Source organism: Cnephaeus nilssonii (assembly GCF_951640355.1).
Source record: "Cnephaeus nilssonii genome assembly, chromosome: 7".
NCBI classification, from domain to species: Eukaryota; Metazoa; Chordata; class Mammalia; order Chiroptera; family Vespertilionidae; genus Cnephaeus; species Cnephaeus nilssonii.
This window is the reverse complement of record NC_137078.1, coordinates 4,772,360-4,796,868: the sequence shown is the minus strand read 5'-3', so window position 1 is coordinate 4,796,868 and position 24,509 is coordinate 4,772,360. Positions and strand designations below refer to the sequence as shown.

The 24,509-nt window shown below is 46.7% G+C and overlaps 1 protein-coding gene across 5 annotated transcripts in view; it reads right to left on the bottom strand.

The window, feature by feature from the left end:
* The window catches only part of CCDC138 (coiled-coil domain containing 138), a 215,382-nt gene that overhangs the window by 180,754 nt on the left and 10,119 nt on the right, over window positions 1–24,509 (bottom strand). For all 5 annotated transcript variants that reach the window (XM_079776948.1, XM_079776951.1, XM_079776949.1 and 2 more), the window contains exon 6: window positions 1,937–2,095. In XM_079776948.1, the coding sequence (XP_079633074.1) occupies window positions 1,937–2,095 (159 nt within the window). The remainder of the gene's footprint in view (window positions 1–1,936; window positions 2,096–24,509) is intronic.

Genomic DNA, 24,509 nt, shown 5'->3' with positions numbered 1-24,509 from the left:
GACAGGAGGCTTGGGTTTCCCCAGCAATGAAGGAAGCCAACCTTTCCATACACCCTGGCAAACCCAGGCCTCCACTCAAGGCTACAAAGTTTCAATTATAGAAGATAAATAAATCCCAACAAAAATGGCAGCAGCCACGTTGCTGGAGAGAGCAGGAGGCTTGAGTTGCCCCCGGCGATGGAGGAAGCCAAGCTTTCCGCACACCCTGGCAGGCCCAGGCCTCCACTCAAGGCTACAAAGTTTCAATTATAGAAGATAAATAAATCCCAGATACCAGGGCCTCCACTTGGGTCGCCAGGGGGCGTGGCCGGCCTGCAAACCACCCTCGCCCAGGCCACTCCACACCCCAAGGGAACCCCCACCCTGATCCAGGACACCCTTCAGGGCAAACCAGCTGACCGCCACACATGCATCAGGCCTCTAGCTAATAAAAGAGTAATATGCAAATTGACCATCACTTCAACAGATAAGATGGCTGCCCCCATGTGATCAAAGATGGCTGCCCCCATGTGGACACAAGATGGCCGCCACAAGATGGCCAGCAGGGGAGGGCAGTTGGGAGGGACCAGGCCTGCAAGGGAGGGCAGTTGGGGGTGATCAAGCCTGCAGGGGAGGGCAGTTAGGGGTGACCAGGCCAGCAGAGGAGGGAAGTTGGGGGCAACCAGGCCTGCAGGGAAGGTCAGTTGGGGGGGACCCAGGCCTGCAGGGGAGAGCAGTTGGGGGGGAACAGGCCTGCGGGGGAGGGCAGTTAGGGGTGACCAGGCCTGCAGGGGAGGGCAGTTAGGGGTGACCAGGCATGAAGAGGAGGGAAGATAGGGGCAAACAGGCTGGCAGGGGAGCAGGTAGGCATCAATCAGGCTGGCAGGGGAGTGGTTAGGGGGTGATCAGGCTGGCAGGCAGAAGCAGTTAGGGTTAGGCGAGCAGTTGGGAGCCAGCAGTCCTGGATTGTGAGAGGGATGTCCGACTGCCCGTTTAGGCCCGATCCCAGTAGGATCCCAGTAGGATCGGGCCTAAACGGGCAGTCGGACATCCCTCGAGGGGTCCCAGATTGGAGAGGGTGCAGGCTGGGCTGAGGGACACACACCCCCGGGCACGAATTTCATGCACCGGGCCTCTAGTACAACCTATATAACTTTCTTCACATAAACAATTAATCTGAATATAATCATTAGGAAACAATAGGCAAATCCAGAATAAGATATACTCTATAACAGCGGTCGTCAACCAGTGGTCCAGGGAACACTAGTGGTCCATGAGGTCCGAAAGGTTGGCGACTGCTGCTCTATAAGAATAATGGACTGGAGCCTTCAAAGAGAAGTCTCTCAAAAAATAAAAATAGGCTGAAGCCGGTTTGGCCTAGCGATGGAGCGTCAGCCTGCGGAGTGGGCACATCCCCAGTGGGAGGTGTGCAGGAGGCAGCTGATCGATGTTTCTGGCTCTCTCTCCCTTCATCTCTGTGAGAAAATCAATAAAATATATATATTTTTAAAAATAGTAGAGTTGACTGCTCTAGATTCGAAGAAAGCACAAAGATATAAAAATGAAACATAATGCATGAATTACGTCTAGTTTCTTGATCCAAAAATATAACAAAAGATGCAATAAAAGACATTTCCCAAGTGGGAAAATGAGTGTGAATTGTACATCAAATTAAATTACTTAATTAGTATTAATTTCCTAATATGATAACAGTATAGAGAATGTACTTATTCTTAGGGGATACATATGTCAAAAAATAAGTATCTATAATACTAAGGATATTTGTAGGGGTGCTGTGTCATAATTTTTGCAAGTTATTTACAAATCGTCCAGAAAAAAAAAATGTGTGTGTGTGTATGTGTGAAAGCAGTTGGGAAGAAAAAAATAAAGCCTCTGTGGAAAATGGATGTAAATTAAGAGAAAAAAGAGAAACTCTAAAATCAAATGCTATAGTTACCTCCTTCATAATCTGAAATCTTGTAAGAACTTCTTCTTCCACACCTTTCATTTTACTCAAGGCAGTTTCATGTCTGAACAACAGTTGTTCTCTTTCAACTAAAAAATGTTCTCGCTTCTGAAGTTCTTCAGCAAATTCCTGTTGTGCTGCAGTTTCACACTGTATCAAAATGTAAGATTTAAAAATGTGTTTTTAAAAGTACATTCACAAATTCTACAAATTATATTTTATTTATTAAAACTACAGAATAATCAAATGGTACCAAGCAAAATCTGGATTACAGTAATAATTATAGTAGTACAGCAGCAAGTAAACTTGTACATAAATTTTCATTTGCTGTAAAATAACATGATACTATATTGAGATTCTACTATGGTAACTCAAAAGAATTTGGGGTCCAAAATTACAGTATTATACTGAATTAATCCCCTATCCAATCCAGCTTAAATTCCATGCTCCACTTCAACTTAACAGTCCACTTTTTTACTTCTGTTTTGTTGGGCTAAAAGACCCAAGCCCTGAACTAAAGCACTAACTGCCTTCCCTACCCCAGTTCTACACTGCTAAATACCACTGGAGAAAAATCACATACCATGAAAAGCAGTACCATTGTGAACGTATTGTCTCACACCTCTAATGCAGTCTAGAAATCTGATTTATATTTTCATGGTTGGCTCTCTCTTTCCCATTCTCCACAGTGTCTATTTCAAAACTTCTCCAGTCTTTACTTTGAACATATCACCTTCTCTGTCCTTCAGTGCAGAGAGCCTCATCGCTATCTTCACAGGGAAAATAGAAGAAAGCCAAAGAAAACATCAACCCCCCTGCCCTCAATACACACATTTATAAATGTGCCCTCACTCCCTATTATAAAACTAGAGGCCCGATGCATGAAATTCGTGCACGGGAGGGGGTCCCCTCAGCCCAGCGTGCATCCTCTCCAATCCGGGAACCCTCAGGGATGTCTGACTGCTGGTTTAGGCCTGATCCCCAGGATCAGGCCTAAACCAGCAGTCAGACATCCCTTTCACAATCCTGGACCACTGGCTGCTAATCACTCACCTGCCTGCCTGCCTGGTCGCCCCTAACTGCCCCCACTGCCGGCCTGGTAACTCCTAACAGCCCCCCGGCTGCCAGCCTGGTCGCCCCCAACTGCCCCCCCGCCAGCTTGGTTGCCTCCAACTGCCCCCCCCCCTGCCAGCCTGGTCGCCCCTCACCAACCGGCCTGGTTGCCCCACGCAACCTTCTTGTTCAGTCATTTGGTCATCCCTCACTAACCCCCCCTGCTGGCCTTGTCACCCCACGCAGCCTACTTGTTTAGTCGTTTGGTCGTCCCTCACTAACCCCCCTCACAGTCTGGTCATAGGCAGCCATCTTGTGAAGTCATAAGGGTTAATTTGCATATTACCTTTTTATTATATAGGACTAGAGGCCCAGTGCATGATTTAATCATGCACCTGGTGCACCAGCTGGCTGGCTGTCCGCTGGTGCACCAAGCCTTCCGAAAGCCTCCGGCGCGGCGGAGGCTTTCGAAAGGCCTTGTGCCGGAGCGGACAGCCAGCCAGCTCCCCCGCTTTGGCTTTTGATCGCGGGGGAGCTGGCTGTCTATCCGCTGGTGCACCAGGCCTTTCGAAAGCCTCCGGCGCAGCCATGGCACAGACGCTGAGCTCGCGGCGCCAGCGAGCTCAGCGTCCTGCTGGCCCAATCAGCTACCCCGGCCACCCTGAGTCCCGCCCCCTGCGCCTCCTGCTGGCCCAATCGTGGGCGTAGCGGAGTGATGGTAATTTACATATTACCATTTTATTATGTAGGACTAGAGGCCCATTGCACGAAGAGATTCATGCAATAGGCCTTCCTTCCCTTGGCTTCCAGCACTGGTTTTCCTCTGGCACCCGGGACCCAGGCCTTCACTCCGGCCAGAGTCTACCTTCTTCGTCTTTGCTGCAGACTCCGGCTGGAGTCTGCCATCTTCGTCTTCGCTGCAGACTCTGGAGTCTGCAGTCTTGTGTTCGCTGCGGCACTCTGCTCCTGTAGATCCCTTCGCCCCCCCCTCCCCCGCCCTCTCTCTCATAGCAAGCGTCCTGCCCCACCTGGCCACTCCACGCCTGAAGCAGCTGGGTGGCCACCATCTTTGGCCTTCTAATTTGCATACTCACTCTGATTGGCTGTGGGCGAAGATGAGGTACAGTCAATTTACATGTTTGTCTATTATTAGGTAAGATAAGCTCAGGATCTCATTGCCTTCTGCCCTCTTGTGGAGACTGCCATACTGAGTATTCCTTTAATATTTTTGACATCTTCCATCTCATCTGAAATGAAATCTTTTGACCCCACCCAACTTATCTCCTCCCCTTCACAAACTTCTTCAAAACTGTGTCTTACATTTGCTGAGCCCTCTTCTTTACCTCTCAATCATCTCTGAACTTATTTTAATCTGGCCTCAGCCCATGTACCCCTACTTAAATGACTTACCTACTACAAAATCTAAAGGTCACTTTTCAGTCCTAATTTTATTGAGTCTTCAGCAATGTTTTATATTATTGTCCCTTTCTTCCAACTTAAAATATTATTTCATCAGTTTCCACATTCTATGGTTTTCCACATCCCTCTCTGTCTCCTCTGCGGGCTATGTTTCATCTTCTGTCCTTTAATTACTAATGTTCCTCAGGCTTTGGACTTCAGCCATTTTCTTTCTCATTTTTCACACTCTCTGCTTGGTTCCATCCACACAATGTCCAATTTCACCCAACCCACAACTACTCAGCTCTTTCTATTAAGCTCCAAACTCAAGTCCAATCAACCTATTTGACATATTTACCTAAATGCTTTCAGGTAACAAAAATAAACATGTCTAAAACTGAGTTCAATTAGCAATCAGGGAAATGGAAATGAACACTACCATGATGTGTAATTAAAAGAACAAAATATTGCCATCCACAATAGCATGGATCGACCTAGAGGGTATCATTCTAAGTGAAATAAGTCAGACAAAGAAAAATACCACATGAATAAAAAAAAAAAAAAAAAAAAAAAAAGAAAAGAAAAATACCACATGATTTCACTAATATGTGGGGTTTTTTTAGAAAATCAAAACAAGGAAAGCAAAACACACTTAGATTCATAGAAACAAAGAACAAACTGATGGTTGCCAGGGGGGAGGAAAGTGGAGGGATGGGTGAAAATAGTGAAGAGCAATACAGTCAATAGTAGTGTGATAACTTTGCAACTTCACTAGACTTAGTGTGCTGAGCATACCACAATGTATATAAAAATGTCGAATAACTATGTTGAAACTAATATAATATTGTATACCAACTATACTTTAATAAAAAAATCCTTTAGCCAGGCCGGCATGGCTCAGTGGTTGAGATTCAAAGTATGAACCAGGAAGTCACAGTTTCAATTCCCGATCAGGTTATATGCCTGGGTTGTGGGCTCAATCCCCAGTAGGCAGGAGGCAGCTGATCAATGATTCTCTCACATCACTGATGTTTCCATCTCTCTCCCTCTCCTTTCATCTCTGAAATCAAGAAAAAATATATTTAAAAAAAATACTTTTAAAAATCCACAATGAAATATCACTTTATACCCACTAAAATGGCTAGAATCAAAAAGACAAAATAACAAATGTCAAGGATGAGGAGAAACTGAAATCCTTGTTCGCTGCTGAGAATGTAAAATGATACAGTCACTTTGGAAAATACTCTGACAGTTCCTCAAAAAATTAAACATAGAGTTACCATATGACCCAGTAACTCTATTCCTAAGAATACACACGAGCAAAACTTAAAACACGAATGTTCATAGCCGCATTACTCACAATAGTCAAAAAGTGGAAACCCAAATGTACATGAATTGATGATTTGATTTAAAAAAAAAAAAAAGTAGAGCCCAGCCAGTGTTGCTCAATGGTTGAGTGTTGACCTATGAAGCAGGAGGACACAGTTTGATTCCTAGTCAGGGCACATGCCTAGGTTGCAGGCTCGATCCCCTGTAGAGGGGCATGCATGAGGAAGCCAATCAATTATTCTCTCTCTCATCATTGATGCTTCTATCTCTCTCTCCTTCCCCCTTCATCACTGAAATAAAAATATAAAGAGAAGAAAAAATGGCAGCCAAATAGGCAGACGTGTAGTGCACCTCATCCCGGGGCCAGACCGGAAATCTAAATCGGAGAACACCTGGAATTAAATTAGGCACAGCTGAGAAGGCAACCTACAACAAGGAAGGGCAGAAAATGCCTGGAGACTGGTAGGAAGGGTGGCAAGGGCTCTAGAGGGGCAGCAGGCCACCAAGCCAGGGGGCCAAGAGGGAGAGGAGGAAGCTGCATTAAGGGAGTAGCAGTTCCCTCAGAAAAACAGATGCCCAGCCCAGGCTGAGCACCAAAACCACGTCCCTTGGCGGCAGGTGTAACATCCAACTGTGAAAAGGAGAGGCACAGGGCTGCTGGCTGCTGGGGAGTCTGGACCCAAGACCAGAGCGGTGAAAGGCTGCACCACGAGGGGAAGGCTGCACAGTGCTGGGGGGAGAGAAAGCCATGGTTTCATTGTTTTTGTTTTGTATTTTATTTTGGTTTTATTTTTTTTTTTCAGGGCTTATACTTTATTTTTTTAATAATATTTTTAAATTATAGTATAGTTTTAGGTGCACAACCCAGTGATTGGACATTTATGTAACTTACAAAGTGACCATCCCGATAAATCTAGTACCATCAAACACCATAGAGTTATTATAATAGTATTGACTACATTTCCTATGCTCTACTTTACATCCCCATGACTATTCTGTACCAGCTAATTTATACTTCTTGTTTTTTAATTCTTACTGTTGAATGTATTACATATACCCCCTTAACCCCCCATTGTCCTCTCCTAACCCACTCCCACACTACAATCCAGGCCTTCACCTCCCTATTGTCTGTGTCCATTGGTTATGCTTATATGCATATAAGTTCTTTGGTTGATCTCTTACCAGCACCCCCCAACCCTCACCCATCCACCCCTGCCTTACCTCTGAGGTTTGGCGCTTCTATGTTTCTGGATCTATTTCTGTCCATCAGTTTACATTGTTCATTATATTCCACAAATGAGTGAGATCATGTGATATTTATTTATTTTTTTGACTGGCTTATTTCGCTTAGCATAATGCTCTCCAGGTCCATCCATACTGTTGCAAATGGTAAGAGTTCTTTCTTTTTTACAGCAGTGCTGTATTCCATTGTGTATTTGTTTTTATTCTTTAAACCCAGAACACAGGACTTTTTAATTGCAATCACTAAGCCGAGGCTTTGGCACAGGGAGGGAGGCACTGACTTCAGGTGCCTGAAGAGAGGCTGGGGAGGGAAGCAGGGCAGAGAGACCTGCCCAAGAGTCCTGAATTAGGCTTCCAAACTTAAGGAGCCATTTCTCCCCATAGGAGCTAACCTCTCCCAGTAACCTCAGGGCAGGTGATGCAGCCTGCCACACCCTGTATTTTCAGCTTTGCAGAGGAAACAAAGGCAGAGGCCAAGCTTACAAGTCTAAATAGTCTCAAGGAGCCCTCAGTGACTGGATTGGAAGAGGGCCCTGTTGACCCAGATATTCTGGGAACCAGGCTGATAAAAACTCCAGGTTGCCAGCCAACCCCATGTATCCATACAAGGATCTCTGTCCAACCAAGGGCAGAATAATACTTTGGGCTACTTGTGGAGCACTACTTGTCTGTCAGGAAAAAAACACCCATCTTGCCCTAGCTGGTTTGGCTCAGTGCATAGAGCATCGGCCTGCAGACTGAAGGGTCCCAGGTTTGATTCCAGTCAAGGGCACATGCCCGGGTTGCGGGCTCAATCCCCAGTAGGGGGCGTGCAGGAGGCAGCCGATCAATGATTCTCTCTCATCATTGATGTTTCTCTCTCTCTCCCTCTCCCTTCCCCTCTGAAATCAATAAAAAAAAATATATTTTTAAAAAACAAAAGAAAACACCCATCTTATTCCCTGAAAGCGAAACAGCACCAACCCCGGCTAAAGCACTATCAGAAATAGATGCTTCAGTAATTAAGATTGACAGCTGGCAGACAGGCAAAGAGGGCATACTGGCCCCGTCTGCTTGCAGAAAAAGCCTGTGGAGACAGGCAAAAGCAGAGAACCTATGGATTGCTTGGAGCTTAAAGCAGGGTGCTAAAAGCCAAAAGAAAGTGCCTGACAATGGTTAGCACCTAAGTAACTAACAGGAAGCCCAGAATTGGCAGACAGAACTGAAGAGTGGGGCCCTAAACCAGCTCCCAGGGGGCATTAAAACTCAGCTAAAGCGAACGACACTTCATTTTATTTTTATAATAGAGGTCTGGTGCACAAATTAGTGCACCAGTGTGGTCCCTCAGCCTGGCCTGTGGGATGGGGCCAAAACCGGCTCTCTGACATCCCCCAAGGGGTCCCGGATTGTGAGACCCCTCCAGGGCGAGGGACCCCATCAGTGCACGATCGGGGCTGGGGAGCGACGCAGGAGGTTAGCCAGCCGGGGAGGGACTGCAGGAGGGCTCCAGAGCACGTCCAGTCCGTCTCCCTCAGTCCCAATAGGCCAGATACCAGCAGCAAGCTAACCTACTGGTCGGAGCATCTGCCCCCTAGTGGTCAGTGCATGTCATAGCGACCATTTGACCAGTCGACTGTCTGCCCCCAGGTGGTCAGTGCACATCATAGCAACTGGTCAACCAGTCGACTGTCTGCCCCCAGGTGGGCAGTGCACATCATAGCAAGCAGTTGAGCGGCCTTAGCATACCATTAGCATATTACGCTTTGACTGACAGGCCGACCAGACACTTCCATAATAGGCTTTTATTATATAAGATTTTTGTTTTTCTAATTTTATTTATTTATTTTCTTCCTTTCTTCTCTTTTTTTGCTCCCATTTTTCGACTCCCTTTCCCGTTTTAGTTTTTCTCTTTCTTTTTTCCCATTTTTAAAAATTGATCTTCTTTATCACCTTAGTGATGTATTATTCTTGTATCTCTTGGTTTATTCGTTTATCTAATTTCCTCTTCCCTGCTCCTACTCCATTACCCCTTCTCTTTTCTTTTTCTTCACTACTCTTTTTTTCTCTCTCTCTTCTCTTGCTCTTTTCTCCTAATTTTTAAACTTCTTTCAGCTCCTCAATTTAGGCCTATCTGCTCTCTCCTCTACTCTCCTTTTCAAAGAAATAAATTTTTTTAATTAATATTTTTATTTTCTTCTTGTCTCCTTTCTTTTCTCCCTTCTATATCCTAAACCAGGGTCCTTCCCCTATTCCTCTAATTCCTTAACCTTATGTTCTTTATTTAAGCCCTGCATCTACAGATTCTGCCCTCCACCCCTTTGTAGGTGTTTGTGCATTTTGGATTATTTGCTTGTTTTGTTGTGTTTTCTCCACATATTTTTTCTTTCTCTCAATTTTTCTCGCTATCATTCTTGCTCTCTTTTCTCTTTCCTAATTCTGTTTTGGCTGGTGGTCACATTTAAAGGAGTTATAGGTGCCTGTGTACATTAGTGTTCTGTTCCTTCTGTATTATGTCTTTGCTTGTTGTATTTTGTGCTGTTCAGCCAGCACCTCCACAATGGTTGGGACTTTGTGGCAGGCAGTGAGCCACATAATAAGACACCCTGAGAGAAGACTCCATCCACAAAAGGAATAATAACATTCAAGACCCAACTACAGCCCTAGTCAGTTTGGCTCAGTTGATAAGAGCACCAGCCTGCAGACTGAAGAGTCCTGGGTTCAATTCTGGTCAAGGACATATACCCAGGTTGAGGGTTCGATCCCCATAAGGAGCCTGCAGGAAGCAGCTGAAAATGATTCTCTCTCATCATTAATTTTCTCTCTCTCTCCCTCTCCCTTCCTATCTGAAATCAATAAAAATATATATTTTTTAAAAAGACCCAAATACACCAGAACACAAATATCTCAAGTAGGGAACTTCCCTAGAACATCCATCCCAGGAGACCTGAAAGAATGCACAACTGGGTCCCACAATACATCTACTAAATAAGACCAATTCAAAATGTGGATGGCATAGCAGTTTGATCTAATACATAGGAACAATTACAAAGAACAGCAAAAATGGGGAGACAAAGACACAACCCCCAAATGAAAGAAAAGGAAGAATCACCAGAAAAGGAAATAAATGAAATGGAGGCAAGCAATATCTCAGAGAAAGAATTCAGGGTAATGGTTATGAGGATGTTGAAATGTCTGGATGTGATATTCACCAACATGTATAAGAATCAAGAGGAAATGAAGAATGACATAGCGGCAATAATGAACACAATGGAATGTTTCAACAGTAAACTAGAAGAAGCTGAGGACCCAATCAGTGAATTAGAAGACAAAGTAGAAAAAACTAGCCAGCAAAGCAGCAACTGGAAAAAAAATTTTTTTAAAGGAGAAGAGTCTAAGCAAGCTATAGGACAACAAGAAATGAAACAACATCCACATAATAGGGGTGCCAGAAGGAGAGGAAGCTGAGCAAGGAATACAAAATCTTTTTGAAAAAACAGTCAGAAAACTTCCCTGACTTTGGAAGAAAAAAGTCAGACAAGTCCAAGAAACACAGAAAGTCCCAAACAAGATGAACACAAAATGACCAACACCAAGACACATCATATTTACTAGTAAATTGTCAAACATCAAGGACGAAGTAAGAATCTTAAAGGCTGCCAGACAGAGACAGAAAGCTATCTACAAGGGAACTCCATTAGACAATCAACCTATTTCTCAACAAAAGCATATCAGGCCAGAAGGGAATGCAATGAAGTACACAAAACGATGCAAGGCAAGGAATTAAATTAATACTATCTAGTCAGGGTACCATTCATAATTGAAGGGAAAATCAGGAGCTTCACAGACAAAAAAAGGCTAAGGGAGTTTATTACCACCAAGCCAGCAATGCAAGAAATGATAAAGGGACTGTTGTAAAAAGACAAAGTAGAAAGGGAAGAAGGAGCACAGATATAAAGAATAAAAATGGCAACAATAGTACCTAAAATAATAACCTTAAAGGCTCCAATCGAAAGACACAGAATAGCAGAATGGGTAAGAAAATATAACCCGTATATGCTGTCTATAAGAGACCCAGCTTAGAAAAGAGGACTCACACAGACTGAAAGTGAAGGGATGGGAACAAAATTTTTAGGCAAATGGAAATGAAAAGAAAGCTGGGGAAGTAATATTTACATGTGACAAAATAGAATTCAAACTGAAGGCCATAACAAGAGATAAGGAAGGCCACTTCATAATACTGAAGGGAAAGATACAACAAGAAGCTATAACTCTGGTAAACATATATGCACCCAATACAGGAGCATCAAAATATATTTTAAAAACTTCAGGAGGACACCAATGGAAAGATTGATGAACATAGTAGGGGACTTTAATACCCCACTGACATCACTGGATAATCTTCTAGACAAGAAAATCAACAAGGAAACAGCAATCCTAAATAACACTCTAGAACAGATGGAACTGACATCTTCAGAACATTCCACCCCAAAGCTACGGAATATACATTCTTCTCAAGTGCACATGGGACATTTTCAAAGATATACCACATGTTAGGAAACAAGCTAAGTATCTACAAATTCAAGAAGACTGAAATCAGAAAAGAAGCCATGTAGGTTGCTTGGTGTAAAAAAAAAAAAAAAAAAGACTGAAATCATATCAAGCATCTTCTTAGACCACATTGGCATGAAATTAGAAATCAGTTACAAAGGACCAAGATGGAGGCATAGGGCAGAAGCCTGATTGCTGCCTACCACAACAATTTTGAGACTACGACGGGAGAGCAGAGCAGACACCATCCAGAACCACCGGAGGGCTGACTGAGCAGATGCTCTACAACTAGAATAAAAGAGAGGGGTACGCGGGATGAAGCTGATGCCGGTGACCCAAAGACCACACTTTAAAAACTACGGCTCAGGCGACACAATGGCAGCCTGGATCGTGCTCGGCGCAGTTCCCCCAGCGGTCTCCGGATGAGGGGACGGCTTCACTCGATGCTGAGCACGGACAGACGAGCCCCTGGGAGACATGGGGTGGGAGACTACGCGCTTGCTGACCTACGAGTCCTTCAAGAATCTCAACGCCCCGGAAGCGGCCAGGTGCGCACGCTCGGCGACCGGCCACTGCTGCAGACCCAAGGGCCGACGCAGCCACCCCGGACCAGCCCGCCGCCGCGCACCGGGCACACCGGAGCTTCGCCGAGCCCGCCGCCCAACGAGTTCTGCGGTGGCTGCCCTGGAACTCTGAGAAAATGGCCGAAGGAATTGTGAGAGGGAATTGACCAACAGGAATTGGGATCAAGAAGATGAAACCCCGCTGGGTCCCGGATCCGGGTGAAGCCGCGTGCCCCTGGGTCCGGGTGAGGCCACGTGCCCCTGGGTCAGGGTGAGGCTGGACCCCGGGTCCGGGTGAGGCCACGTGCCCCTGGGTCCGGGCAAGGCCGTGCGCCCCTGGGTCCGGGTGAGGCTGAATCCTGGGTCTGGGCGAGGCCGTGCGCCCCTGGGTCCGGGTGAGGCTGGGTCCCGGGTCCGGGCGAGGCCGTGCGCCCCTGGGTCCGGGTGAGCCTGGGTCCCGGGTCCGGGCGAGGCCGTGCGCCCCTGGGTCCGGGTGAGCCTGGGTCCCGGGTCCGGGCGAGGCCGTGGGCCCCTGGGTCCGGGTGAGCCTGGGTCCCGGGTCCGGACGAGGCCGTGGGCCCCTGGGTCCGGGTGAGCCTGGGTCCCGGGTCCGGGCGAGGCCGTGGGCCCCTGGGTCCGGGTGAGCCTGGGTCCCGGGTCCGGGCGAGGCCGTGGGCCCCTGGGTCCGGGTGAGCCTGGGTCCCGGGTCCGGGCGAGGCCGTGGGCCCCTGGATCCGGGTGAGCCTGGCCCCGGGTCCGGGTGAGGCCGTGGGCCCCTGGATCCGTGTGAGCCTGGGTCCCGGGTCCGGGTGAGGCCGTGGGCCCCTGGATCCGTGTGAGCCTGGGTCCCGGGTCCGGGTGAGGCCGTGGGCCCCTGGATCCGGGTGAGGCCACGCGACCCTGGGTCTGGGAGAGGCCATGCGCCCCTGGATCCGGGTGAGGCCATGCGCCCCTGGGTCCGGATGAAGCTGAATCCTGGGTCTGGGCGAGGCCGTGTGCCCCTAGATCCGGGGGAGGCTGGATCCCGGGTCCGGGTGAGGCCGTGGGCCCCTGGATCCGGGTGAAGCCGTGCCCCTGGATCCGGCCGAGACTGAACCAGAGGCAGTCGGACCTGCATTACCACCATTTGTCCACCATCCAGAGCTGAGGGGTCAGTGCCGACATGTACTCATAAGGAACTGGTGGACATTGATATTGGGTCTCAAAAGAACTGTTGGACCAGAAAGAAACTCACTACAGACTGATTCATTTGCCTGTCAGCATAACTATTATTGCTCGTCGCACATTCAATTCTTATAAGTATATCTCTAGTGACACATGATTTTGCTCATCTAGGGGAAATGATGAACAACATAGACTGATGAACAAGAACAGAACCAGAAACAAGGAGGCATCGATCGGACTATCGGGCCTCAGAGGGAGGATAGGGGAGGGTGGGGGGAGGGGGGAGAGATCAACCAAAGGTCTTGTGTGCATGCATATGAGCCTAACCAATGCTTAAGTTCAACAGAGGTTTGGGGCATCCATGGGGAGGGGTGTGGGATGGGAATGGGGGGATGAGGACAAATATGTGACACCTTAATCAATAAAGAAATTAAAAAAAAAAAAAAGAAATCAGTTACAATAAAAATGCTCAAAAACAATCAAATGCATGGAGGCTAAACAGCATGCTATTAAACAATGTATGGGTTCCAAAGAGATCAAGTAAGAAATAAAAATAAAATCTTGAAAAGAAATGAAAATGAACACACAACAATCCAAAATTTATGGGACACAATGAAAGCAGTCGTGTGAGAAAAGTTCATAGCCCTACAGGCCTACCTCTAAAAAACAAGAAAGGCGTGCGAGGGGAGCCAGCAGCCGCCACTCGCGATTGTGCAGGGAGCCAGCAGCCACCGCCCATGACCAGGCATGCTCAGGGAGCCAGCAGCCACTATTCGCAACCTCGCAGGGAGCCAGCAGCCACTGCCCGTGCATGGGTGGGGAGCGAACAGCTGATGTCTGCAACCTTGTGGGGAGCCAGCAGCCATTGCCCAAGAACACACACATGCGTGGGGAGCCAGCAGACAACATCCGTGATCGTGAGAGGAGCCAGCAGCCGCCGCCCGCAACCGCACACATGAGGGGAGCCAGCAGCCACTGTCCGCAACCTCACAGGGAGCCAGCAGCCACAGCCGAGACCGCACGTATGCGCAGGGAGCCAGTAGAAATCACTTGCAACCATGAGTGGAGCCAACAGCCACTACCCGCGACTACAGGCGAGGGGAACCAGCAGCTGCTACCCGCGACCTCGCAAGGAGCCAGCAGCCACTGCCTGCAATCACATGCATGTGCGGGGAGCCAGCACCCGCTGTCTGTGACCTCATGGGGAGCCAGTAGCCACTACCCGTAACCACGCGCACATGCAGGGAGCCAGGATACTCCACCCGCGACCACTTGAGGAGCCAGCAGCCGCTGTCTGCGACTTGGCAGGGACCCAGCAGCAATCTGAACTGCAATAGGAGGAAAAAAATCAAAAGACAGAAGGAGAGCCTGGGGGAGCTTTGGGACAACATGCAATGAAGCAACACATGTTTAATAGGGTTGCTAGAAAGACAAGACGAGGGGCAAGGGTTAGAAAACCGATTTTAAGAAATAATGTCAGAAAACTTCCCTGATTTGGGGAAGAAAAAAATCACACAAGCACAGAGAGTCCCAAACAAGATGAGCCCCAAGACACGTCATAATTACAGTGGCTAATGTTAATGACAGAGAATCTTAAAGGCTGCAAGAGAGAGACAGAAAGTAACCTACAAGGGAGCTCCCATTAGATTATCAAATGATTTCTCAACAGAAACACAGCAGGCCAGAAAGGAGTGGAAGGAAATATACAAAGTGATGCAAAGTAAGGGAGTAACAAGAATACTCTATCCAGCAGACTATCATTCAAAATTGAAGGGGAAATTAGGAGCTTCACAGACAAAGCTAAGGGAGTTTATCACTACCAAGCCAGCAATGCCAAGAAATACTAAAAGGACTGATGGAAAAAATTAAAAAGGGAGAAGAAGGAACACAGGCAAAAAAATAAAAATGGCTACAAACAAGTACCTATCAATAATAACTTTAAACGTAAATGGACTAAATGCTCCAATCAAAAGACAGTGAGTGGCTGAATGGATAAGAAAACATGACCCATATATTTGCTGTCTACAAGACACCCACCTCAGAAAAATAGACTCACACACACTGAAAGTGCAGGAATGGAAAAATATCTTTCAGGCAAATGGAAATGAAAAACAAAAGCTGGGGTACTAATACTTATATCTCACAAAATAGACCGCAAAGTGAAGGCCATAACAAGAGATAAGGAAGGCCACTTCATAATATTAAAGGGATTGATACAACAAGATGATATAACTCTGGTAAACATATATGTACCCAATACAGGAGCACCCAAATACATAAAAACACTTCTGGAAGATAGCAAGGGAGAGATCAACAATAATACAATCATACTAGGGAACGTTAATACCCCACTGACATCAGTGGATAAATCCTCTAGACAAAAAACAGCAAAGAAACAGCAATCCTAAATGACTCACTTACATTAGATGGACTTGACATCTTCTGAACATTTAATCCCAAAGCTACAGAATATACACGCTTTTCAAGTGCATATGGGAGGACATTTTCAAAGATAGATCACATATTGAGTCACAGGAAAAGTCCCTCCAAATTCAAGAAGATGGAAATCATATTAAGCATTATCTCAGACCACAATGGCATAATATTTGAAATCAACTACAATAAAAACAATCCAAAAAAATTCAAACACTTGGAGACTGAATAACATGCTATTAACAATGATTAGATTACCAAAGAGATCAAAGAAGAAATTAAAAATATCCTGGAAATGAATGACAATGATAACACAACAATCAAAAATATACGGGACACAGTGAAAGCAGTCCTAATAGGGAAGTTCACAGCATTACAGGCCTACCTCACAAAACAAGGAAAAATGGTAATAAATTATCTAACACTACAACTTAAAGAATTAGAAAGAAAATAACAAGAAAAGCCCAGAGTGAGCAGAAGGAAGAAAATATTAAGATCAGAGCAGAAATAAATGACATAGAGACCAAAAAAACAATACAAGAGATTAATGAAACCAAGAGCTGGTTCTTTGAAAAGATAACCAAGATTGATGAACCTCTATCCAGGCTAACCAAGAAGGAAAGAGAAAAGACCGAAAAAAGTCAGAAATGAAAGAGGCGAAACAAACAGACCCCACAGAAATACAAAGGATTATATAAAAAAAATACTATGAACAACTGTATTCCAACAAACTTAACAACCTAGAGGAAATGGACGTATTCCTAGAAAAATACAACCTTCCAAAACTCAATCAAGAAGAATCAAAAAATCTCAACAGCTGATAACTAAGGAGGAAACTGAAGTAGACATCAAAAAACTTCCAGCAAACAAAACCCCGGAGCCAGACGGCTACACAGGAGTTTCATCAAACATTCAAAGAAGAACTAAAATCTATCCTTCTCAGACTTTTCCAAAAAATTCAAGAGGAAGGATCTTTCTATGAAGCCAGCATTACCCTAATACCAAAAACAGATAAAGACACTACAAAGAAAGAAAATTACAGGCCAATATCCCTGATGAACATAGATACTACAATCCTCAACAAAATCCTAGCAAATCAGATTCAAAAAAGGAAGATAAACAATCCAATCAAAAAATGGGCAAAGGACCTAAATAGACACCTTTCCAAAGAGGACATACAGAAGGCCAAGAGACATATGAAAACATGCTCAAAGTCACTAATCATCTGAGAGATGCAAATCAAAACAACAATGAGGTACCATCTCACACCTGTCAGAATGACTATCATCAACGCATCAACAAATGACAAGTGCTGGCGAGGATGCGGAGAAAAAAGGAACCCTCGTGCACTGCAGGTGGGAATGCAGACTGGTGCAACCACTGTGGAGAACAGTATGGAGTTTCCTCAAAAAACTAAAAATGGAACGTCCATTTGTCGCAGTAATCCCACTTCTAGGAATATATCCCAAGAAATAAGAAACACCAATCAGAAAGGATATATGCACCCCTATGTTCATAGCTGCACAATTTACCATAGCTAAGATTTGGAAACAGCCTAAATGCCCATCAGCAGATGAGTGGATTAAAAAACTGTAGTACATTACACAATGGAATACTATGCTGCTGTAAAAAAAGAAGAAATTCTTAACATTTGCAACAGCATGGATGGACCTGGAGAGCATTATGCTAAGTGAAATTAGCCAGTTGGAGAAAGATAAATATCACATGATCTCACTCATTTGTGGAATATAATGAACAACATAAACTGATGAACAAAAACAGAACCAGAGTCATAGAAGCATTGAATAGACTGTCCAACCTATGAGGGAAGGCGGGCGGGTGAGGGCGTAAGAGATCAACCAAAGGACTTGTATGCATGCATATGAGCATAACCAACGGACACAGAGGGCGGGGGGCGGGGGCGGGTAAGGGCATGTGCTGGTGGTTGGGGGAAGCCAGGGGGGAAAAGCAGACTTATGGAATACACTAAACAATACAGAACTTAAATTTTAATAATAAATAAATAAATAAAGAGTGCATGGACCAGAAAAAAAAAAAAAAAGAAAAACTGGTAATAAACTATCTAACACTACAACTTAAAGAATTAGAAAGAGAAAAAGAAAAGATCAGAAAAAGTAGAAGGAAGGAAATAATATAGATCAGAGCGGAAATAAATGACATAGAAACCAAAAAAATAATTGAAAAGATCAAGAACTGGTTCTTCAAAAGTATAAACAAGATTGATGAACCTCTAGACAGGCTCACCAGAAAACAAAGAGAGAGCACCCAAATGAATAAAATCAGAAACAAAAGAGGTGAAGTAGCAACTGATCCCACAGAAATACAAAGGATTGTAAAAAAATACTATAAACAAAATACTATGAACAACTCTACTCCAACAAACGGGACACCCTGTACGAAATGGACATCTATACTAGGGTAATATGCTAATTAGACTGGGTCAACCAGACATCTTCGGGGGACTAAGCTACAGTCTGGCCTCCCTCTACAGGAGGAAACTGGCAGGGCAATCTGGGGACGGCGCCAGCCAGTGAGCAACTAGCCCTGCCCCCCAACCCCCTCTCCACCACCAAAGGTCACCGCCGCACCCCGATCACCATCCCCTCCCTCTGCCCGCTGACACCCGCCTTGGATAATCTGGTGCCGCCCACTCGCCGGCCCGACCCCCCGCCAACCGGTTGTTCCGCCATTTGGTTAATTTGCATATTAGGCTTTTATTACATAGGACTGGAGGCCCAGTGCACAAAATTCATGCACTGGGGGGGGGGGACTGTCCTTCAGCCCAGCCTGCACCCTCTCCAATCTGGGACCCCTCGGGGAATGTCTGACTGCTGGTTTAGGCACGATCCCTGTGGGCAGTCAGACATCCCTCTCACAATCCGGGACTGCTGGCTCCCAACTGCTCGCCTGACTGCCTGTCTGATTGCCCCTAACCGCTTCTGCCTGCCAGCCTGATCACCCCTTAACCATTCCCCTGCCAGCCTGATCGATGCCTAACTGCTCCCTGCCAGCCCAATTGCCCCCAACTACCCTCCCCTGCTGGCCCAATCTCCCTCAACTGCCCTCCCCTGCCTGCCCGGTTGCCCCTAACTGCTCACCCCTGCAGGCCTGGTCCCCCCAAACTGCCATATCCTGCCAGCCCGGTCGCCCCTAAATGCCCTTCCCTACCGACCAGGTCCCCCCCCCCAACTGCCCTCCTTCCCCTGCAGGCCCGGTCGCACCCAACTGCCTTCCCCTGCAGGCCTGCCCCCAGCTACCCTCCTCTGCAGATCTGGTCGCCCCCAACTTCCCTCCCCTGCAACCCTAATCACCTACAACTACCCTTCACTGCAGGTCTGGTCGCCCCCAACTGCCCTCCACTGCAGGCCTGGTTGCCCCCAACTGCCCTCCCCTGCCGGCCCAGTCACCCCTAACTTCCCTCCCCTGCCAGCCTAATTGCCCCTAACTGCCCTCCCCTGCAGGCCTGGTCCCACTCAACTGCCCGCCCTCCCATCCAGGCCCGGGCACCCCCAACTGCCCTCCCCTGCCGGCCTGGTCACCCGCAACTGCCCTCCCCTGCTGGCCTGGCCACCCCTAACTGCCCTCCCCTGCTGGCCTGATCACCCACAACTACCCTCCCCTGCGGGCCATCTTGTGGCATCCATCTTGTGATCCCATGGGGGCGGCCATCTTGTGCGAGGGTGTGATGGTCAATTTGCATATTACCTCTTTATTATATACGATTATTAATAACGAATTACAACATTCGCTAATAACTGGTTACTATAATAGTGTTCCCTTACAAGCGATACGTGCTGGCACACCATCTCTCTCCACTAATACTAGCATCGAATTTTTCAGCAGCCAATTGCCAGGTCATTAGTCTTGGACTGACTTGATTGGTGTATACAACAGGAAATATTTCACTTTTGGAGAACAAGAAAAACAAGTTTATTTGTGTTATACTTATTAATTTGTACAGTTATTCAGTGTCTGGTAAGTTAATGTTCAATAAAAAATATTAATTTTTATTAACAGTTCTATTATTTTATGTTAACGATGACTCAATTTTTTCAGTCTGCCGAGAACCAATTCCAGCATGTAATAATTACAAGAATTTTATCAAAAGGTTGGTGAAGCTTGGGGGGCTCAACAAGGGTGAGCCACATATGTAGATTACCTGTTGGAAACCGCTAAAAGTCACTTCCCCAAAACCTGAATAGGATTGTCTGCTGCCAGACAGCTCAGGGCATTTTATTGCTTCCTGTTGGCCAAACACCTGAACAGCTGTAGGCTATTCCCCAAACTATATCCTTTGATACTTTACCCTTTGAAGTGTATATTTCCACCTTGCCTTGGGACAAATAGTATTTAATAAAAGCACGGGCCCTTGGACAAGGGAGAGTCTTCAGTTCCCTTTAGCTGAAGCTCCTCTGACCCCCAATGCCTTTCAAAAATATCTTTCGTCCTTGGACTCTTTAATCATCTACATGCAGCCCCTTTCTCCAGAATGCTGAACCCTTTGTAAGGCTGGGAAAAGAACCCCGGCATTATGACTCCGGAACAAAGAACACCAACACAGCTCTTTGTATTCAGCATGTCTCTATAAAAATAAACCTACGTTTCCATGAAAATTGAAGCTTTTGCTTTTCTGCGGCCAACATAAACTTAAACCTTGTTTATCTGGCCCATGTTAGTCTTTGAGTGTGACATGCTTGCCATAGATTATTAGCAAAGGGATCTTCCCAATGCACTCTATTTTTATTCTGTCACTCTTTTGGTTAAAATCCTGCAATACCCAATCTGACTGTTCACTATTTTCTTTCTCAGACAGACTAATAAATTCACAATCTGACAAATCACTCCTGTCTAAAAACTCCTCACTTCCAATTCCTTACACCTATAATGCCCTTCTCAATCCTGGTCCTTTAAATTCTCTCTCAGTCAAATACCAAGCTAAAACTCTCTCTGCCTAATCTTTCCCCCAGTGATTTTAGGCTAAAAAAATATTTTTCTAAAATGCTATGGTAATTATAATTTGAATTATTTAGATAAAATGAGATATTCGTGTTTTTCAAATGTTTATTTCATGTGTATAAAAATATAACATATTTCCAACTAGAATTTCAACAGAAATTGTGTATCAGAAATACTTTCCTTCCTTCTGTACTCCCAACTAGTGGACACTTGATAAATTCATAATTACCTCCCTTAGAAATAAAAAATCCCCAAGATTAAGGCCAATGTCCTAACCATAATTTTGCTGAGAGCTGACAAGATAACTTCTTACATATAGGGATTTAAAACAATGAATCTAAAATGCCTATTTCCAAAAGTGTGCTTTACCAGCAGATTTTGTTTCATTTCTTAAACAAAAATGGGATTGGAAGAAACATAAAACAAAAAGTCTGAAATCTACTGATACAGCTCTTGGAACAATGGAAACTAAGAAGAAAATAAGGGACTACATCCAAATAGAAAACTTCTGCACAGCAAAAGAAACCATCAATCAAACAACAAGAGAGCCCACTGCATGGGAGAATATATTTGCCAACGTATCTGATAAAGGTTTCATCTCGAAAATTTATAGGGAACTCACACAACTTAACAGAAGGAAGATAAACAATATATCAAATAATGGGCAAAGGATCTAAATAGACACTTGTCGAAAGAGGACATACAGAAGGCCAAGAGACATATGAAAACATGCTCAAAGTCACTAATCATCCAAGAGATGCAAATCTAAACGACAATGAGGTATCATCTCACATCTGTCAGAATGGTTATCATCAAGAAATCAACAAATTGCCGAAACCGGTTTGACTCAGTGGATAGAGCGTCGGCCTGCGGACTCAAGGGTCCCAGGTTCGATTCTGGTCAAGGGCATGTACCTTGGTTGTGGGCACATCCCCAGTAGGGGGTGTACAAGAGGCAGCTGATCGATGTTTCTCTCTCATCGATGTTTCTAACTCTCTATCCCTCTCTCTTCCTCTCTGTAAAAAATCAATAAAATATACTTTAAAAAAAAAGAAATCAACAAATGACAAGTGCTGGCGAGGATGTGGAGAAAAAGAAACCCTCCTGCAGTGCAGGTGGGAATGCAGACTGGTGCAGCCACTGTGGAGAACAGTATGGCATGTCCTCAAAAAATTAAAAATGGAGGTAGAAACCAAGATGGCGGCATAGGTTAAACACCTAACCTACAGCCTGGCACAACAATTTCAAAAATACAACTAAAAGTCAAAACGGACATCATCCAGAACCACAGGAAAGCTGGCTGACTGAAATGCCCACAACTAGAAGGAAAGAGAAAACCACAAGGAAAATCAGAGGAGCCGTAAAAGCCTGAGGTATGGAGACACGGGTGGAGACACCAGCGCGCGCGTGCGAAGAGGATGGAGCCGGAGAGGAAGGGGCAGCTGACCGCCTGGCCGGCGTTCTCTAGCAGGAAGGAGATAAAAGCTCCAGTTTGCGCTGAACCCCAGCTACAACTGCACTGAACCCCAGTTCTGGGCGAAACCCTGGGAAGCCAGGCTCATGCTGGGGGAATCTGGGCTGTGGGGCGGAAACACAGAGGAGCGGCGAGAGGCAGAGCCCCGGAGGCGTGCACGGGAATGCGCAAAGAGAATGGTCTGTTGACTATGCCGCTGAATTGCCCTGGTGGGAAGGAGACAAAAGCGCCAGACTGCGGTGAGCCCAGTTCCGACTACACTGAAACCCAGTTCTGGGCGAGAATCTGGGAATCTGGATTCATTGGGGGAGACTAGACTGTTTGGCAGCGGGCGAAACTCCAGGGCGCTTTTCTCTCAGAGGTGTTTGCAGGGAGTACAGAGGGACACTGAGACACAGGAACCTCATAGGGCGGGGCTGACAGGAAGCCAAGGCTGTAAGCTCCACCCTGAAACTCCGCCCCATCCAAGCTGAGCACAGAGGTTTTTACAAATTTGCAAGTCTAGTTGAATAAGGCTGTCTCCCGGCATAGACACAGCTAATCCTCACAGCCAATTGGACTGGAGGTCAAATCCTCCCAGTGTACCAACAGCAATCAAGGCTTAACAACACCAAGACTTTGCACTCAGCCCACAAAGGGGGGTATCAAGAGCGACCGCCTAGGGAGATTGGGGAAGCTGAGCGATAGGGAGGCAGCCAAAAGGTGAAGACACCGAAGCAGGTCACGAATAGAAGGGATGAAGGAAAGTAAACTAATGGACGACACAGTGTTCAGAACCACATTTATAAGTTTACTTAAGAATCTTCTGGAGGACCAAGATGGCGGCATAGGGCAGACGCCTGATTGTTCCCTACCACAACAATTTTGAAAATACAACTGGAAAACTGAGCAGACACCATCCAGAACAATGGCCGGAGGAATTGCTGAGAAGGAATTGACCGATGGGAGTTGGGATCATGAAGACGAGGCCCCGCTGGGTCCCAGATCCAGGTGCGCTCGCCCGGCGACTGGTCGCCACTGCAGACCCGAGTGCAGCCGCAGCGACCTCAGACCAGCCCACCGACACGCGCCGGGCACACTGGAGCTTCGCCGAGCCCGCCGCCCAGCGAGTTCCGCAGCAGCCGCCCCAGAGCTTTGAGAAAATGGCCGAAGGAATTGCTGAGAGGGAACTGAACAACAGGAATTGGGATCAAGAAGACGAAGCCCCGCTGGGACCCAGGTCCGGGTGAGGCCACGCCCCTGGGTCTGGGTGTAGCTTTATCCCGGGTCCGGGTGAGGCCGTGCGCCCCTGGATCCAGGTGAGGCTGGGTCCCGGGTCCGGGTGAGGCCGCGCCCCTGGGTCCGGATGAGGCCACGCGCCCCTGGGTCCGAGTGTAGCTGGATCCCGGGTCCGGGAAAGGCCGTGTGCCCCTGGATCCAGGTGAGGCTGGGTCCCGGGTCCGGGTGAGGCCACGCCCCTGGGTCCGGGAGAGGCCACGAGCCCCTTGGTCCGGGTGAGGCCACGCGCCCCTGGGTCCAGGTGTAGCTGGATCCCGGGTCCGGGTGAGGCCGTGCGCCCCTGGATCTGGGTGAGGCTGGGTCCTGGGTCCAGGTGAGGCCGCGCCCCTGGGTCTGGGTGAGGCTGGATCCCGGGACCGGGTGAGGCTGCGCACACCTGGGTCCGGGTGAGGCAACGCACCCCGGGGCCCAGGTGATGCTGGGTCCCAGGTCCGGGTGAGGCCGCGCGCCCCTGAGTCCAGGTGAAGCCACACCCCTGGGTCCGGGCGAGACCAAACCAGAGGGAGTCGGACCTGCATTACCACCATTTGTCCACCATCCAGAGCTGAAAAGTAAGTGCCGACATGTACACATAAGGAACTGGTGGACATTGAAATTGGGTCTCAAAAGAACTGTTGGTCCAGAAAGAAACTTACTACAGACTGATTCATTTGCCTGTCAGCATAACTATTATTGCTCGTCTCACATTCGGTTCTTATATTTCTAGTAACACATGATCTCACTCATCTAGGGGAAATTATGAACAACATAGACTGATGAACAAGAACAGACCCAGGAACAAGGAGGCATCGATCTGACTGTTGGGCCTCAGAGGGAGGGTAGGGGAGGGTGAGGGTTCGGGGGGAGAGATCAACCAAAGGACTTGTGTACATGCATACGAGCCTAACCAATGGTTAAGGACAACAGGGGGTGGGGGCATCCGTGGGGAGGGGTGTGGGATGGGAATGGGGGGATGAGGACAAATATGTGACACCTTAATCAATAAAGAAATTTAAAAAAAAAAATTAAAAATGGAACTCCCATTTGACCCAGTAATCCCACTTCTAAGAATATATCCCAAGAAAACAGAAACACCAATCAGAAAGGATATATGCACCCCTATGTTCACAGCAGCCCAATTTACAAT